The sequence below is a fragment of the Leptodactylus fuscus genome, chromosome 7 (genome assembly GCF_031893055.1).
Source record: "Leptodactylus fuscus isolate aLepFus1 chromosome 7, aLepFus1.hap2, whole genome shotgun sequence".
Classification (NCBI taxonomy): domain Eukaryota; kingdom Metazoa; phylum Chordata; class Amphibia; order Anura; family Leptodactylidae; genus Leptodactylus; species Leptodactylus fuscus.
In genome coordinates, this window is record NC_134271.1 from 85,726,134 (window position 1) to 85,744,970 (window position 18,837).

General features: G+C 42.4%; 2 protein-coding genes across 2 annotated transcripts in view; one reads left to right on the forward strand and one right to left on the reverse strand.

Annotated features, from left to right (window-relative positions):
- Positions 1-2,216: 2,216 nt before the first annotated feature.
- FAM181A (family with sequence similarity 181 member A) lies at positions 2,217-4,067 on the forward strand. Its single transcript, XM_075282427.1, has 2 exons — positions 2,217-2,281; positions 3,141-4,067. Exon 2 carries the CDS (start codon positions 3,207-3,209, stop codon positions 4,065-4,067), a length of 861 nt encoding a protein of 286 aa, XP_075138528.1. The 5' UTR covers positions 2,217-2,281; positions 3,141-3,206.
- Positions 4,068-7,798: 3,731 nt separating this feature from the next.
- ASB2 (ankyrin repeat and SOCS box containing 2) overlaps positions 7,799-18,837 on the reverse strand; it is a 46,215-nt gene continuing 35,176 nt past the window's right edge. The window contains exons 8-10 of the mRNA XM_075282426.1: positions 17,130-17,691; positions 13,149-13,302; positions 7,799-12,303 (exon numbers count right to left, since the gene is read on the reverse strand). Coding sequence (XP_075138527.1) covers positions 12,161-12,303; positions 13,149-13,302; positions 17,130-17,691 — 859 coding nt within the window. The 3' untranslated portion in view covers positions 7,799-12,160. The remainder of the gene's footprint in view (positions 12,304-13,148; positions 13,303-17,129; positions 17,692-18,837) is intronic.

Below are 18,837 nucleotides of genomic sequence, written 5' to 3' on the forward strand. Positions count from 1 at the left end.
AAGATTATAATATGTGATATTGTCTGCTAACCAGGTGTATTTTAGTTTATCATGTGTGTTTCATGTGAATTTCCTGGACAACAGAGTGATGTTGTATATTGTATAAAGATTTTCTTTTAACCCATCAAAAAGACAATTCTAGAGCATCAGGATTTGTGATCCCAGGAAAGCCATGTGCTGTCATTAAAATGCTGCAGAGGCTCATGAAGGGGGGCGGACGGCTTTTGTTAATTGTCCCATTCACATTTCCATTAGAAGAAACATGGTCTGAGTGAAGAGGAACAATAAGAATTCACTGCTTCTCAGAAGACACTTGTTCCATCCCTGACCCTACGAGTTCATGCACTCCCTAATATCATGTCTAAGAAGAACATTACTGTAAGTGAAAACTGCACTATTCATAGATTTAAGACCCACCTATAAAATAGATAGATGATACTGAAAGAGAAAGATTGATATAAAATGCACAGACAGATAGAAAGATAGATAGAAGATAAAGAAAGTGAAAGATAGATAGATAGATAGATAGATAGAGAAAGATTGATATAAGATCGATAGGTAGATAGATTTAAAAAAAAAAGCTGATCTGATTTTAAAATGTTTAGTTTCTTCAATTAGTCTGTTTGGTTTATTAAATCTTAATAACAATAATAATAAACCATTTTTTCCCCCAATAGCTACAATCAGGCTCCACAATTGTCACTAGATTTTTTAAAGTTTATATTTTCTAGAAATTGATTTAGCACATTTAATGAAGCTTAACAATAATCCCACAATTTAAAAAAAAACAAAAAACTTTTTTATGGTAATTGTTAAAGTATTTTTTTTTCCTAATAAGCAATAAATCTAAACCAAATATTCTTCTTTTACCTATATGATACAATTAATCATTCATTGTGCCCTAGCTATTTCTAGACATTATTAGAACCAATTTTATAAGCAGTGGCGTGTATATATAGATAATTTCCCAATATTCTATGGAAATTTCTCTATAATAGATGGTAATTTGCTTCTATGAATGGGATTTGTCTACCCTGATCTCCGACGCGAATTTTGTTTGCATAAAAAATCAAGAGGCCAAGTAGATATTTGTCATAGTGGTTAGACTTCCCACCTCCACGTTCCATCCCCTTATCCATGCAAAGTTGGAGACCTGCCCTCAATGGAGGCGTCAGTGTAATGAACGCCTCTTTACCCCTCGTTTCTCCACACTTGGACATTGTCACTCCAGTAGCCCTTTCCCCATCTGTCAATGTGTCCACCCTCCAATATATAGTGCAAATAGACCGCTGGCATTTCCAGGGTTAAGTAGATTGTCCCGTCTTCAGTCAATGCCATCGTTGGCAGGGTGACAGTACTCGAGTGTGCAAACTTGTGGGTATTGTGTCGAGGCCTTTGGGGTGCTATGGAGACACGGTAATATGACAGAGGAAAATGTTTGCTGATGGTAATTCTATGGGCTTTGTCTAAGTCATTCTCCATCATGACGACTCGATTTAAGTCTCCACTGTTTGAGGACAAATGTAAGAGCGCTTTCCAGCTTAGGGCCTTTGTCCGGCTGGTTTGAATGGGTAATTCAGCTTTTGTGTGGCTCAATTGTGGGGGCAAACATAAAGACAAGATTCTTCAGCTCTTAAACCTCCTTTCCATGGCTATGCGAGCATCTCTTTAGGGATTTGTTTCATTCTTACCTTGCTGACATCACCCTTCATCCAAAAAAACACAAAAACTAAAAGAAAAAAGGGGGCAGAGGAGAACTCTGGTCAGTGAAGGGTAGGCTTGGCTTCTCAGTAATTCTACTATTGTCCGGTGTCATTCAACTATGGTCGCCTCCAGCCTCCCAGACGGATTCACTTTATTTTTTTTTTAAAGTTACGGGTGGGGGGAGGTAAGAGGGTGTCCAACTAGCCCTTCTCACCCATCAGCCTTACATGACATATTGTGCGGAGGGGAGAGGACTAAGGAGGACACCAGAAGAACCAGCGCAGAAATCATGGTATTTATATGTGGCCTTTTTTGTGGCTGTCCCCATGGTGACAATTTGAGATGGGGAAAAATGTGGGAACGGGCAGACTAATGCCTAATTGAAGCGCTTTGTATTAGGACAGTGGAATCTGATTGGTTGATGAAGTCTCCCCTAACTACAAGGATTCATTCACATTACTTCCAAAGGTCTGGCTGGCATCATCCTTACTGCAGTGTACAGGTTTGTAGTATAACAAGATTATCCCGCGCAGCTCTGATACAGAAAACAGGAGGATTGGGGACATTCGTGTCTACAGTAAGTACTTGCAGGGTGGGGATGGGGGGACGTGTGTCTGAGTGTGTGCATTCTGTGAATGGATCATTGAGGAAACAGGGAGCAACTTTTAATTACTCTCAGTAATTGTTTCCTCTGGTAACTGCTTGTAGTGGGTTATTGTTCTCTGATGTCACCTATATGTAAAAGGGGGAAGTTTTGCATAATTTTTTTCTTGGTTCTTTAATTGTAACATTGTAGCAGATTATTGTATATTGTACGTTTTTGTAATAGTAAATGTATCCGTCTGCTTTGGGGAGAATTGATTTAATTGTTCGTCAGTACTGGACAATTTCATCCCTTGGGCTTGTGAGGCTAGTTGAAAAACAGTAAATTGGCTGACAGTCACTCATCTGTACAGTTCATTTTTCTTTGTAAATTTTAAATTTGTATGGCATAAAAATATTAGTAATAATAATCATTCCTACCACTTCCATTTTTAATGTTTCCACCTCCATCACTGTTACCACAATAATTATTTATACCACAATTTCTATCATCATCACTACTACCACCTCTATCATTACCATCACCACCACATCTGTCCTGCCATCAGTGCTTTGACCACATCTTACAATACATCTACACCTACAATATCACCACCTTCATAATTGACAATTCCATTAATTATTATTATTACTACTACCTTCTCCATTATCAACAGCCCCAGTGCTATATTATCATCTCCACCACTGCCATCAGAATAATCTAAACCACCTCCACCATCACCATCGCTACTAGCCCTTCAATCATCTTTATTACCATCACCAAATGGTGAATAATTGTATTTATTGCCATTAAAAATTGCATTTTTTTTATATCTTTACATTTTTTTTCCTAGGTTGGCCCTCAAGTTTCAAAATTAGTTCTTTTACAGTTTTAATGGAAATTTGCCACTTGGTAAATCATGGCATCAGACAATGAAGTCAAGACTTTGCTGAATTTTGTCAACTTGGCATCATGTGACATCAAGGCAGCTCTAGACAAGTCTGCTCCATGTAGGAGATCCGTGGATCACAGGAAATATCTGCAGAAGCAGCTGAAAAGGTTTTCCCAGAAGTATTCCAGATTGCCCAGATGCCAGTCCTCCAACAGAACTGTGGACTTGAGAAAGGGACTGGTGGAGAGACTGAGCACTACCAATCATAGTAAAGGGCTGACTGAAAAGATGGTGGGTGCATTGGAACAAGAGGATGGCATTATAGGAGACATGTGCTTTCAAGAGAACAGTATAGATGCTGGACGGCAGGATCAAGTTCCTATGCGGAAAAGACAGCTGCCAGCATCATTTTGGGAGGAGCCTAGATCTTCCAGCAACCTCCTAGATGTGCCCTGTCCTACCAGACTAGGCATCATATGCAAAGACAGAACAGAGATTTCATATCCTGCTTATGAAAGTAAAAAAATGAAAAATATACTAATCCCAGACAAATCCCATGCCTTTTGTGCACATCCTCCAGGAGATAAGGAGACTGGGAAGGTGCCACCTATATCATCCTTCACTGAACGAGTTGGTGTTTGCAGTTGTTGCCCTCTTCAGTACCATGGACAGCAGGTTTTGTACCAGCACAGCCATGGGGTTCACCACCACCTCAATCCATTTACTACCTTGGCACTATGGAGTAAAAACACAACTGTGCCCACTGTGGAAATTCAGCACTTGTGTAAAGACTCAGGGCAGAGACTATATAGACATGTGGTTCTCAAACCTATACCAACCAAGCCAGCTGTGCCACCTTCTATTTTTAATGTTTTTGGATACATTTGACTTTAGTTTGGATCCAACCACTATTTATTATGGATTATTATGTGTAGAAAGAGCTGAGAAGCAATGGTTAAGAGTACCTTCAAAATAAAATTTTAGATCCTGAAGGTCTCCACTAAATGTTTTTACTCATCTCTTATGTATATTTAAACATGTCATAGTTTAGAGGGACTTATGAAGGTGAAGGTTTTGGAACTTTAGTCCATTCAGTGTGACATTTTGTCATCGAAATGCAACCAAATCCACAACGTTTATGTTCCATTGGAGAAATGGTATTGTAGGCCAAGGTGGTCTTGCTGCAATTTAGGCTACCAAGAAGTGGCAGAACGAGTTGTTTTATATCGCTAGTATATGTGCCCCATTATGGATACAGTCTCCTTGCTCCATACAATGGAGCAGGGGCAGCTTGTGCTCAGTGTTTTCCCAGATAGCACCGTTCTTGTAAGCAGATATTTCATTCCAATTTTTATAGTTTGCACAGAAGGCAATTTTCACATTGGTTCACCTGCTCTGTTGGTGGAAATATTATAGATAACTCGATGGATTGAACATTTTTTTTAGTAATTTGCATATTAGCCATGGAAAGTGCCGAATAAAAATATTGTAAAAAAAACATTTCTTTATGTATATATTCTGCTTCAGACTGAACCATAGAAATGTATATGGAACCCAAATGTATCACAATGTAAATTTTGTAATAAATGTAACATACGTTTGTATTGGTATTCATTATACAGTTGCATTTTGCATACGTGACTTAAGGAATGTTTAAGATGGTTTTGGATATTTTTTGATTATCTTTTGGCTAAGATTTGTGCTGCTGGATATTGATGATTTTAGGTTATTTCAGATCCCCAGTAAATATAAATGCATGAATTCAATTTGACCATTTCTTAGCTTCATATGTTTCAGGGAAAGCTAGTTGACAGCCATTGTGGTTATCACTACTGTTCCTGCAGGGGTTGTCACCCAACCTACCTACGGTCCTGCATGGTAAACCTGCGTTGTAATACATTCTAGGAAGAATACTTATAAAAAATGGGTGAATGATGCCCTGGCTCCTCATTTAGACTTCAGACCTGCAAATCTTCCTCTTTGATATCACAGACACCCTGCTAAGGGCATTTTATGCTGCAGTAACCCCCACTAAAATAGACAATACAGGAGGTCCTTCTCTCAGACCATTTACATTTTTTCGGTCTGCAAATATTTGCATACATTCTACTACAATAGTGCAGAGCTGGATCTGTCATTTCACTATTTGTGGCTGCATTGATTGTTTTGTTATTATAATTCTGTAGGTTTTCCTGCCATCCCATTGAAAACCTCAGGTAACACATCACACCATCACCAAGAATGAAGATTGAAAAACTCAGCTCTGCTGCGGTGGTGCCTATATATAGATATATTATGGTTTAATTCAATAGGGAACTAGTCCTTATGTACATCATGATGCAGAGCAGTGTCATGTAGATACACAGGTATAATAATTCACTTAGCTTTCAATCAAATGACAAATTCAGCTCTGCTACATATCTTTCTTGTTACACAGATAAAGTCATGTTTTATATATGTGTGTTTACATATGGTTTCGCAACCACACTTTAATGAATGAAAAGCACTGTCATTTTTACGTTAGAATAGTTTTTATAACAATATATACCTAGAATAACTGCAGGTTGTTGCATAGCAACAATCCATATAACACATGGTGACCGCTACTGATGTGCTGAGATGTGATGGTCACCTTCCTGGGAAACCAATTCATGTGTCTGTTCAGAATTTTATTTAGGTTACTTTGTCGCATCCACATCCAGATATTATCTCCAAGAGAATTCCATCCACAATGTTTTTATCACTAGTCTTCTTGACTATACTTAAAGGTTGACTCCACCTTTACACCGTATTTTCCGGACTATAAGGCGCACATAAAAACCTACGATTTCCTCAGAAATCGTAAGTGCGGCTTATAGTCCGGTGCGCCTTATATATGGATGGAAGCGGCGGCAAAGTCTGCGTGCCGCTTCCATACATACATAAAAGGCACCGTAAGGGTGCATTCACACTACGGAACGCTGGCGTGTATCACAGCAGTACACGCCGGCGTTACAGCAGGGCTGCCGGACACTTCCTATTCATTTCTATGGGAGCCGGCATGCGAGCGCTCCCTATAGAAATGAATGGAAAAAAGCAGTCCATTCATTTCTATGGGGAGCACTCGCATGCCGGCTCCCATAGAAATGAATAGGAAGTGTCCGGCAGCCCTGCTGTCACGCTGAAACAGAACGTGAAACTTACCGAGCGGTGCAGGGCGGGCGGGCACTCAGGCCTCCTCTTCCTCCGATGTCCTGATCACTTCCTCCGGTGCTCGCGAACTAATGGCCTGTGCGCATGTGCAATATCATAATGCTTCTACTACTGTGCATGCGCCCAGGCCATTATCAGTGAGCGGTGGAGGAGGAGGACGGAACATCGGAGGAAGAGGAGGTCTGAATGCCCGCCCACCCTGCACCGCTCGGTAAGTTTCACAACATTACGGTTGGGCTCTATCAGCATGATTTTGCTGATAGAGCCCCTCCTCGCCTGCTGAGCGCTTCCAATAGAAGCGGCTGGCACGCGGGGGGTTAAGCGGCCACTGGCAAAGTCTGCCTGCCGCCGCTTTCAATAACATATAATGCGCACCGGACTGCGGCTTATAGTCCGGTGCGCCTTATATATGAACCGAGACGGACTATAAGGCGCTCATGGGCAATGCGGCTTATAGTCCAGTGCGCCTTATAGTCCGTAAAATACGGTAATACCCCAATTACTTTATTGGTTTATCAATGTTTCTTCCATGTTATGTTTTGATGAAGCGTTCATGAGAACCACTGTATTGTCTATTATTTATGACAATGATGGGCTCATAAGAAAGGTTGGAATAGACAACCTCCTTGACATAAAAGACAACTGAATAGTAATCTGATCTTCTTTAAAGGGGGATCTATCACCCCCTACAACCATATTCAACTGTTACCATATCTCTACAAAGCACATTACAGTGCTAAACAGCTTTGGAAAAAAAAATGTGATGTATTATGAAAATAAGGCAATTAGTGCACTGGGGGCGGGCTTGCTGCTCAAGTAGGATGATGATATCATAGCAGATGGAGGATCAACTCCCACTGCATAGGGTAGTGGAGGCAGAAGATAGTATGAGTCTGAGTGGCAAAAGTAGTGCTCCATAGAGCTGAAGGCCCACCCCCAGTGCACCAACTGTCTAATTTGCATAAGTTATTTTTCTCCAATTCTCAAAGTGACATTCATAACGAAGGTATGTTCTTTATTACTGTAATGTGTTCTGTAACATGGTGGTGATGGTTAAATATGCTTGGGAGAGGTGGTAGATTCACTTTAAGGTAAAACATAGATGGAGTGGTTGTTGCTTGTTTTGAAGAAGCAGAGGATGATGAGAGACAAAATTGTTCAGAACTGACCCAATTTGATCCAAAAACATTTTTAGGGGTGGGGTAGTTTCTAAATTTGCAGTGTTCTGTAGAACCATAAGCCTCCTTTGAACCTGTTCCCTTGGGTTTTTGCTGGATGGATTAAGGACACAGTAATTAATGCAGAGCAGATCGGAAACTTTCCTTTGATGCTTTGACGTTTACACTTGACATATTTTCCAGTTGTTTCCCTTGTTGTGTTGCTTTTCCTGAGGGGTGACCCGGTCATGTGACAGATCTGCACAACTCTTGTAACATTATAAACATTTATTCCAAATTTGATTTGTAAACAAACAGAAAGTACAAAAACAAACTGGTAAAAAAGGAAACAAATTATACAAATCCTAAATAATCTCACACACAAAAAAAAAAAGTGCTGGTGAAAAAAAAAAAAAACAAGTGAATTGCACGTTTTATATTAGAAATACTTTAACTCATTCAATCCCGGCCGCATTTAGATAATTTTGCTTGTTGCAAATTAAAATACACATAAATATGTAAATAAAATCAAACACAATTCAACTGCATCAAATAAGGAAAGTGTAATAAAAACTGCCCAAAATGGTGGCAGCAACCATAATAAAACCTCAGTCTGTTGGCTTATATTTATGTGCTGCAATTCCTTCCCCTACCACTCAGTGGCAGCAGTCTATTTACAACGTTGATACCACAATTTTGGCACTCAGACAGCTACAGCATGGAGAATATTATAGGAAATTTGATCCAGTAAAGAATCAGGTTCCTAATAGGTAAAAGATCTCCTCTGTTCCCTAAGAAATATGTCCCCTTAGTTTGAGACACAACAGTTACAAAAGGTGAGTCCTGCTTAAAGGGCAATGCCAGACACTGGTTATAGAACTGTCATTTTATTCAAAAAGAAATAAAAAACCCTTTAGCAAAGAAATTAAGGTGGAACATGTTTTGTTTACCTAGGGAAGAGCCTTCTCCTGTGCTTGTTGTCACCCGCTACAGAGTGACATGCTCTTTATGAGCTACTAAGAGTGGCGATTATTGAATATCTGCATATTATGCTAGCACCAAATACTGTAACTGCCCTCATCTTGGGAGAATATAACTATTGTACTATAATACTGCCCCCAATGTGCAAGCCTATAATACTAACCCTTAAATACAGGAATAATACTACTAGAATACTTCTATAAACAAGAATACAAATACTAAAAACAAGACTATGACTCTTATAATACTGCCCCTATGGACAAGAATATGTCTATATAATACTGCTCCCTACACAGTAGAATATGACTATTATAATACTACCTACTGTGGACAAGAAAATGGACCTAAATAGATAGGAGATGTATCCATATTTGACTGGAAAAACCAGGCAATCTCTCCAGCAGATTACAGCCATTTACAATTACCAATTTCTGCTCCTGTACACGGATGCCTTTGCTTAGGCCTAAGCTGCAGCAGTCCCTTGCAGGCATAAGTGAAGGCAACCATGGACAGACGCGGGGAAAGGTAAGCAAAGATCATCTGTTACCTCTTGGAGTAATCCAGTAGGTAATGACTTAAAGTGCCTCTGTGGGGACCTCTATGGGAGGGCACTATATTTACTGTATGGGTCTTGCAACGGGAGCATTTACTGTATGAGGACCTGTAATGAGGGACCTTAATGTATGTGAGCTTGTAATGAAGATAGTATACTGTAAGGGGGGGGCAACAAAGGAGATTATAGATTGTATGGGGGCCAAAAAAGGAGCAATATATGGTGTGGGGGAAAACAGTAAAGGGCTCATTATATTATGTGGGGCCCCAGTCAAAAGCTTGCTATGGGGCCCCACCTTTTCTAGTTACGCCCCTGTATTCAGATCACTAGTCCCCAGTGAAACCACTGACAAATGTACTACTTTTAACTAAAGTTTATGACAGCTGCAATTTTGTAACATGTCTTTATTGGGATTGGAGCTCATATTTTTACACAGGGCTGCTGCTTCCCTTCACACAGTCATATTGAATGATATAATCCGGGATTTCTGAAGATGCCTCTATAACCAGTTTACAGCTTTGAACTCATTCACAGCTTTAATGCAAGAAGTTTCCCCTAGTGGTGGGTGCAGGTAAATTTGTGCCAGGGACCAAGTGAAGCAGTTTTGTACAGGCTACACTAGTTACATAAGGCCCTATAGCAATTGCATGGTTAGTATGGCAGATATATCACTGATAAACAGGTGAATGCAGTAGGTGCACAACCTCCTATCGCCATCATGTACAATACTTATACTGTTTAAGGATGCATTCACGCTACGTAACGCCAACGTGTATCACAGCCGTACACGCTGGCGCTACAGCAGGGCTGCCGAACACTTCCCATTCATTTTTATGGCAGCCGGTATGCGAGCGCTCCCCATAGAAATGAATGGACTGCTTTTTTCCATTCATTTCTATGGGGAGCGATCACATGCCGGCTCCCATAGAAATGAATGGGAAGTGTTCGGCAGCCCTGCTGTAGCGCCGGCGTGTACGGCTGTGATACACTCTGGCGTTACGTAGTGTGAATGCACCCTAAGGTAGGTTTTTCTCCTCTCAAGATGATGAGAATAGACTTAAGGCTCATGTCCTCACTGACCACCCTTCTTCTAGAGTTGACATTTTTTGGAAAATGCAGCTTGTCCTGGCTCTGATTACACGCCGTTAAAAATAGCTCAGGAAAGTCAAAGGGCAAAGCTACAAGGAAGAGAATTTAGTCTCTTAGCTGGGAATAGGCTACTCAATACAGAGAATAATACTACTACGATTCCTAATGACTAGGTGGATTCACATGGTGCCCGCCTTAGGGAAAGCTGGAAGACTTCCCTCTGTCAAATCTATATGCCATAATACTATGGTATGTTCTCAGCTTAAGGCCTCTTGCGGACATTGTGGCTGAAATCAGTGTGCTATCCGTGTTTTTCCCGAGTAGCACACTGACCCATTAATTTCTATGGGTCCATACTAGAGATGAGCGAACACTGTTCGGATCAGCCGTTCCGAACAGCACGCTCTCATAGAAATGAATGGAAGCACCTGGCACGGCGACTGGCCGCCAGCAAAGTGTACATGCCAGGTGCTTCCATTCATTTCTATGGGAGCGTGCTGTTCGGAACGGCTGATCCGAACAGTACTCGCTCATCTCTAGTCCATACACATCACTGTGAATTACACAGTCGCTTGTGCAGGCCCACAGTCTGGGCCGCAAAATATAGAACAGGTCCTATTCCTGTCCTATTTTGCAGCCCTGCATCCATGGTTCCTATTCATTTAGTGAAAGGGGCCGGGGAAGCACTTGTATCCCCTGTGCGCCACCCGTACCTTTATTTCATGGCCGTCCGGAAGCACATGGTCGTCTGCACCAGGCCTACAGGGATTATGCCCTAAAAAGTATTTATCTTCTTTATTTTATGGATAAAGGATAAATTACTGATCGTTGGGGGTCTGAGTCTGACCACGGAGACCCCCCCCCCACACACACACACTAATAATTCTGAGAAGGGGGTTGTTTTAGCTCCATGATGAAGGCAGCTGAACCCCTGGTGGACAGAGACACACCCATGCTCCCATTTACTTAAATGGAAGCACCAGAGATAGCCAAGTCCAGTACCGAGGGCTTTATAACAAATCAGACAATAACATTAACATGAAAACATTACCTTTTACTGCTTCTGACTAGCTGAAGGCTTCTTCATTTTCAGAACAATTGAGAAAATTTTGGAAGAATCTTGGTAAGATGTCAGGAAGATCTATTGCAACATATTCAGTCTTATACTGTATGTCTGGGAAGGACGTATCAGTTTCTCTGCATATACTATGGCCACCACTAGAGGGCAGTAGTAACTTAATCAATAAACCATTAAAGGGTTCATCCAGTTTCTAGTAATTACATGCAGTAATGTCATTTGCATATTAACACTCTGAATACAATAAATGTTATTGTAACCCACACAAGAACTCCATATTATGTAAAGGTCTGCAGCTAAAGGGTTAATAAGAGCCTGTTAATGTAACTCACACTTGTAAAACATAAAGTAACGGTCATTGAGGCAGGAAGATTTTTGCACTGCCTTCTACTCATCCGATTGAAGAATAATACCTGAAGAAAATTCCCTCTTGCCAGCCGGAAATTGCGAGCAGAGAGCAATAGGTTCAAGTGTACAGCAGATGGAAAGTAGATTGGTTCTCTGCCCCTTTAAAAACCTAAAATTGTTAATAAAACTAGAATTTGTTATCAGAACAAACTGTCAAACAGTGAATTTCCATGCACAACTGCTAAATACAATGCCACAATAGCTCATACAGCAGAGTAGTGAGCTTCCTTTTCAAGTGAACCTGCTACTAACACTTTGCAGCAGTTCTGAAGGCAGAGTCCATACATAGCCTGTCAGTGTGCACTTTACGAGACACTTACATGACCACCATCTACCATGCCTTCAGTAACTTTATGCTTTCATTGTCTCTTTGAAACTTGCGTGTTTCTTCTTGACAGGAACCTGTAAGGAACCTGAATAATGTACCATAAGAAGGCACTTGTAAGCATGGGCAGGCATGCTGCTAACTCCACAGCCCGGTCTCAGCTCCTCAGTATTTTAGCACAGACCCTTTATCCCACCGCTAACAATCATTAGAAGTGTCATAACTCAAGTATCGGATAAGTCTGCCAGGAAGCGGCAACGTGTCCAACAATTTCAGGCGATTTCTTTCCAACGTACTGCGCACCTTCAATCGGCATAAGTGGGTAAGAGTTCTTGGAGGTTCTACAGGAGGAAAAAAGGTGCACGTTTAGGAAATGGGTCAATGCTTCAATTTAAATGCTGTTCTCAACATAACAGGGGTCAGTAAAATCCTCTGCCAAAGACAACCGACTTCCATTCATGGTAACAACTATTTGCTAGGGACAACAGGAATACTAGACTATACCATGAGGATCTGGAGGTCTGTAAAGCCAATAAAGCTACTTCCCTCCACACGTATGGTCTTAGGTGGGAGACTGCGATTATTTCCTCACTCACAAGGGCCCATCCTCAAGAAAATAATCCGAGGCAGATAGCCGCCTAAAATTCATCTTTATTTTCCAATATCTGAACAAGTTGTATCTACTTGTATGGAATTGATTGTATTACAGTCCACTCCAGTAGGTCTGACTTAGAAAAAAAACACCCAATTTTGGCTACGGTGTGCATGAGTTATTCCAAAAGGGGCCCACTGAGGCTCTGTCACCCAAAGACCTTCACATATCTGGAGTTGGCCCTACCTGGCGCACTTGCAAGCAGTGTCCCATTCACTGTCTACATTGCCTGTGTTATATTGATCATGCAATGTAGTTACAGTCTTGTTGCACAGAAGTATATAGTACTTTATTGTAGTGAGATACTTTAGAATCCTCTCAATGAAGCATACAGAGAAAGCTGAGTACAGACATATACAGGCTGTGAAGCGATAACAGTCCCTCCCCTCTTCATTCATCATGTGAAAAGACCAAACCACAGGATCACATGCTGTATTAAATGATACTAAGTTGTCTGAAAAGTTAGTAACCATTTAAATCAATAAAGCATATGCGTAAAGGATGCATAATATGTGTATAGTATGTGTAAAGTACCTGCTTTTGTCTTAATGCACTCCCATTCAGAGTAGCTGTCTAGATGTTCCTGTAAACGGGAACAGAGCCGCACATTTCCAACATAATCCAGGAGGACGTCAATAATTGGCCCAGCCCAGCGATTTAACTCGGGAGTGGAAACCATCTCACAGAACTGGAGGAATGAGAATAAATGGTTGTCAATGACTATTAGAAAGAGATGTTGTCAGTAGAGGACAGGATGCTTGAAAGATGTGGAGAGAACCATCCTAAAAATATTACAACTGTTCCTCTTCGTTCTATGCTGCAGATAAAGACACACTGAGAACGCAGTGGGAAAAAAATCCATCCATTGTTTTCAATGCTTTTCTGCTGCCTTTCTCATTTTACCTTCTCCACCCCATATAGGTCACCCCATACATTTCTAAAACAGACTAGACTCCAATACAAATGTGAACATGGCCTTAACATTATAGTAAGTATTTTCTGGTAAATAGGGGAAGTACACAGGTATATTATCGTTATATTGCTGTACAGAGATGACAGTATTACAGTCATTGTATTCCTGTACATAGGGGCAGTACTACAGTAATATAGAAAGTCTTATATTTATGTATATTTTGTATTATATTAATTATATTTTTAGTTATGGGGGTGGTATTATTGTACATGGGGAAGCATAACAGTAGTTAGGGAGCGGCAGAATTGTAGTTCTATTTTCATATATGAGCAATATTATAGTAGTTATTCTTGTACATGGGAAAAAGGATTGTAGTAGTTATAAACTTGCACAAGAGGGCAGTATAATTCATTGTATAATGGTTCTACAACGTTCTAATATACTTAGGCTGGTCTTACACGACAGTAAGTTTAGTCTGCAGTTGGTCTGCAATTGTGGGTTCTCAATTGCGGACACATTGTTTTCAGTACAGCCTCTTACACCACCAGATATTTTATCCGTGATGTGCTGTGCCGTGACCAAGGTCCGAACTGAATACTGCAGGTCTGCAAAGGCTGTGAATTCACAGCACGGCACGCACTGTCCCATAGAACTCTATGGGCGCGTGCAGGGCCGCCATCAGGAATTTTGGGGCCCCATACAGCCTAAGTGTCTGGGCCCCCCCCCCCCCCCTCGGCTGCCGCCATTTTAAAACTACTTTATTTTGCGACATACCAATTCTGTATTACATTTCCCTTTATTTAGCAGCATTACAAGGCTTCATCAGATTCTATTTGCAGGTACAATCTGCTACGTGTGACAGCGCCTATAGAGAGCCAACACCATCTATAAGAGCCCTCCTATTTAAATCCTCAGGGCTTATTCACATTACGTTTTTGGCCTCCCTTGCCGGGATACGTTGGTAACCAGTCAGAATCAGCTGTCAACTTATCCCTGCACGAAGAACTGGCCATTAAAAAAAAAAGGGGGGCCTGCAGTTCTCTGTGCAGGGATAAGTGGGGAGCTAATTGTGACTGGTTACCAATGTATCCCGGCAAGGGAGGCCAACAACGCAACGTGAATACTCCTTTAAAGTGAAAGTCCCACCCCCAAACAGGCTGCTATGCTAGTAACATATCAGCCTACATCATTATTAATACAAAGCACACACACCTTTGGAGGTCTTGTGTGCTTTGTAGTTCTCCAGCTAAAAACTTATATATTATATATTATTGCCCCAGTTCCCTCTCCGCAGTGCCGCACACCTGATGCCCCAACAATCCCCCTTCCCCCCCCCACCCCCCGTCCACCTTCTAACATCTTTCCACTGCCCCCCTGTACCCATACCTCCCAACTTTTGAAGAACCAAAAGAGGGACAAAATGTGCGGCGCGGCAAATTTAGCCCCACCCACCGTTATGTTGACTCCACCCATTCTCATTAATTTTTCATGTGCCCGCACACAGTATAATCCTCCTACAGTCACCCGTACATTATATGTCCCCCCTCTATCTCTCCCCCAGCTTCATATACACCCTTCATCTGCACCCAGTTTCATGTCTCCCACCCAATCTCTGCCCCCAGATTCATGTCCGCCCATCCATTTCTGCCCCTAGTTTCATGTTCCCCCCCTCCATCTCTGCCCCCAGTTTCATGTCCCCTCCATCTCTACCCCAAGATTCATGCCCTCCATCTCTGTCCCCATATTCATGTCCCCTCCATCTCTGCCCCCATATTCATGTCCCCTCCATCTCTGCCCCCATATTCATGTCCCTCCATCTCTGCCCCCATTGTCATGCCGTCCTCTCCATCTCTGCCCCCATATTCATGTCCCCTCCGTCTCTGCCCCATATTCATGTCCCTCCATCTCTGCCCCCATTGTCATGTCGTCCTCTCCATCTCTGCCCCCATATTCATGTCCCCTCCATCTCTGCCCCCATTGTCATGTCGTCCTCTCCATCTCTGCCCCCATATTCATGTCCCCTCCATCTCTGCCCCCATATTCATGTCCCCTCCATCTCTGCCCCCATATTCATGTCCCCTCCATCTCTGCCCCCATTGTCATGTCGTCCTCTCCATCTCTGCCCCCATATTCATGTCCTCTCCATTTCTGCCCCCAGTGTCATGCCGTCCTCTCTCTGCCCCCAGTTTCACGTTCCACATTACACTGACTGACTTACCTTCTCCTTCGTTCCCTCGCAGCTCTCTGCGCGCCTCTCTCTCACTGGCGCACAGTTATAGACGCGATGTGACGTCATCACATCGCGTCTACAAGCCAGTAGCGGAGGCGGCGAAGCGAGGAGCTGACACAGGTCAGCTCCTCGCTTCAGCCGCATATGTGACAGCGAGAGAGGCGCGCAGCGGAGAAGCAAGGAGCTGACCTGTGTCAGCTCCTCGCTTCTCCGCTGGCTACTGGCTTGTAGACGCGATGGCTGAAGCGAGGAGCTGACCTGTGTCAGCTCCTCGCTTCACCGCTGCCGCCGGCTACTGGCTTTTAGACGCAATGTGATCACATCGCATCTACAAGCCAGTAGCAGCGGCGGCGAAGCGAGGAGCTGACACATGTCAGCTCCTCGCTTTAGCCGCATATGTGTCAGGGAGAGAGGCGTGCAGCGGCGAAGCGAGAAGCTGACCTGTGTCAGCTCCTTGCTTCAGCCGCGTATGTCTTCAACTCAGATCTGCGTCCTCTGGATGCAGATCTGAGTTGAAATAGGACATACACAATGACTGCTACGGGCGCCAGGGGGCCGGCACACGGTGGCGGGCCAAAACCGGGCCCCCCCCATTTTTCAATTTGGCCGGGCCCCTGACGCCAGTACCAGTAGTGCTGCCCTATCGGCGGCCCTGGGCGCGTGCGGCTGGACACGGATGTCTGCGGAATTACTTTTTGGAGTGTAATAAAGTGTTCCTGATCAGCAAATTGCGGACCACAAACACCACTACGGTCGTGTAAGACCAGCCTTAGAAGGAAATTTATCAAACTGCCTAAAAGAAAAAAAAACGCCTTTGTTGCTTATTTCAACATTTGTTTTTTTTTTCTACATTCAGGTGCATGAGGCCTTAACTTTTCAGGTTTTTTTAAACAATTTCCAAGACCTAAGATTGTTTTTATAATATACTTTTATATAGAAATGTTTTTATGGAGAATGGATGACAATTGTGATGTTGATGGTGTTAATCTCTAGTGCATAAATTACATAACACCGTCAGGCTAGGTTCTCTGCTAGAAACTCTACCGCAGAAATTGGTGGAGAGGAAATTCCAGCAAGGAGGACTTTTCTCTCTGCCAGGTTCAGTATAAAAACGGTGGACACCCAATGGACACTTGGCATTTTAGTCTGTGGGGACCGCCAGTGTCCGCCACTAACTGCTGTTTTGTGACACGGTCGCAGATGTGAACCTAGCCCAGCGCACATGTGATCCTAGCATCAGCAGTATAAGCAGGACTATACAAACAAGTCTGTACAAAGTTTCCACCTACTAAATGTAAACATGAATATCTTAATTCACTGCTGCTTAGTAAATATCTTGTATAAACATATTAGAATCATGAATGGGATGTACCTGGACAATTTTAGGCTGTTTGCGTTCTTGGGATGTATCATCCTGTCGTCTGTGATCCTTAACTGGAGGATGAGGACCATTTCCATATTCACAAGTAAAACAGGATTCTGCATCGCACCCAAGATCCATGATAAACTTCAGCAGGCTCAGATACTTCATGGAGAACATGATAGTGGCTGGGAAGGAGGTGGGATGGGTGGAGATATAAGCGTTTATATTTGCCCCATGATCTAAGAGCATCTTCATGGTGGTCACACAACCATGACGAATGGAGATCAGCAGCGGATTGATAATATCAACATTGGGGTTGGCTCCGGCTTCCAGCAGCATTTTAGTTGCATTAATATTGTTGTTCATCACAGAAAAGTAAAGTGCAGTACTGCGTTTATCCTCGTACAGTCTGGCCCGGTCAAAAGATAGGGTGAAGTTCACATCATAGCCAGCATTGATGAGCTCTTCCAAAATGTCATCATTATTACGCTCCGCTGCTATGTGCAAGGGACTTATCCCACTTCTCTTCACCCGCACACGGCTTGTTACTGGGATCAACATTGAGACTATGCTAACGTATACAGAATATATGATTAAGTGACATTAACTGTTTGTTTTTTTGTATGAATAGTTTATAAAAATATGGAAATGCATATTTGCTATTAAATGAGTATGACACATAGCATTGAGATAACAATTCAATGATTTCAGCAGGCCTGAATTTCCAGGGCTACAAAATGGGCATTTATAATTATATGCATTTGATCCATATCTACCAGAACAAGATCAAGGGTTAAAATGTCCATCTATTTAGGATTAGAATAGTATTAGTTCTGATATAATAATTCAAAGGTTGTCAAGAATTAGATAAACATAGCTGCTTTATTCCAGAAATTGTGCCACACCTGTCCATAGGCTGTATCTGGTATTGCAGCACAGCTCCCCTAAAGATAATAAGATTGAGGTGCAATAACACATACAAGTTGTACAAGGTGTGGTGAGATTTCTGGAAAAAAAGGCAACATGTTTTTCTGATTCTGGCCCTTTGCAAGCCTGAGATATTATGTCAGCATACTGTGCTATGCCTTTCAGATAATAAGTTATGATACGCACAATAACATATCTCTAAAAATAAGATGTGAGGCAAAAGTTGACCATACACATTCCATGTATGTCAGACAAACCCACTTATTTCAGTGGGACCGGCCATCTAAAGTGCATGAGGACTTTCCCCCAGTAGGGAAACTATCCTAAGGATAGTTCATCAATTAATTAATTTTAATTTTTTGTCCCTAACACGTTGGAATAGCCTTAAGAAAGGCTATTCGTCTCCTACCTTTAGATATCTTCTCCGGGCCGCAGTTCCGTAGAAATCCCGGTTTTCTTCTGTACACAAATAAGTTCTCTTGCAGCACTGGGGGCGGTACTCAGCACTCAAACAGCACTGGAGGCATCCCCAATGCTGCGAGAGAACTCTCTCCAGCGCCGCCTCCATCTTCATCTGCAACATGCACTTCATTTGTCTTCTTCCAGGGTTGGCTTGAGACCTATAGGCCTCAGGAAGAGCCGACTGCGCATGCCCGCGGCCACAAGAAAAATGGCCGCTTACACAGTAAGTAAGTGGCCATTTTCTTGTGGCCTGTGTTCATGCGCAGTCAGCTCTGCCCGAGGCCTACAAGTCTCAAGCCTTGAGGACGCCCCCAGTGCTGTTTGAGCG

What these genes read in the sequence shown, in the direction of transcription:
- FAM181A (XM_075282427.1), top strand. Translation starts at nt 3,207, where the DNA reads ATGGCATCAGACAATGAAGTCAAGACTTTGCTGAATTTTGTCAACTTG.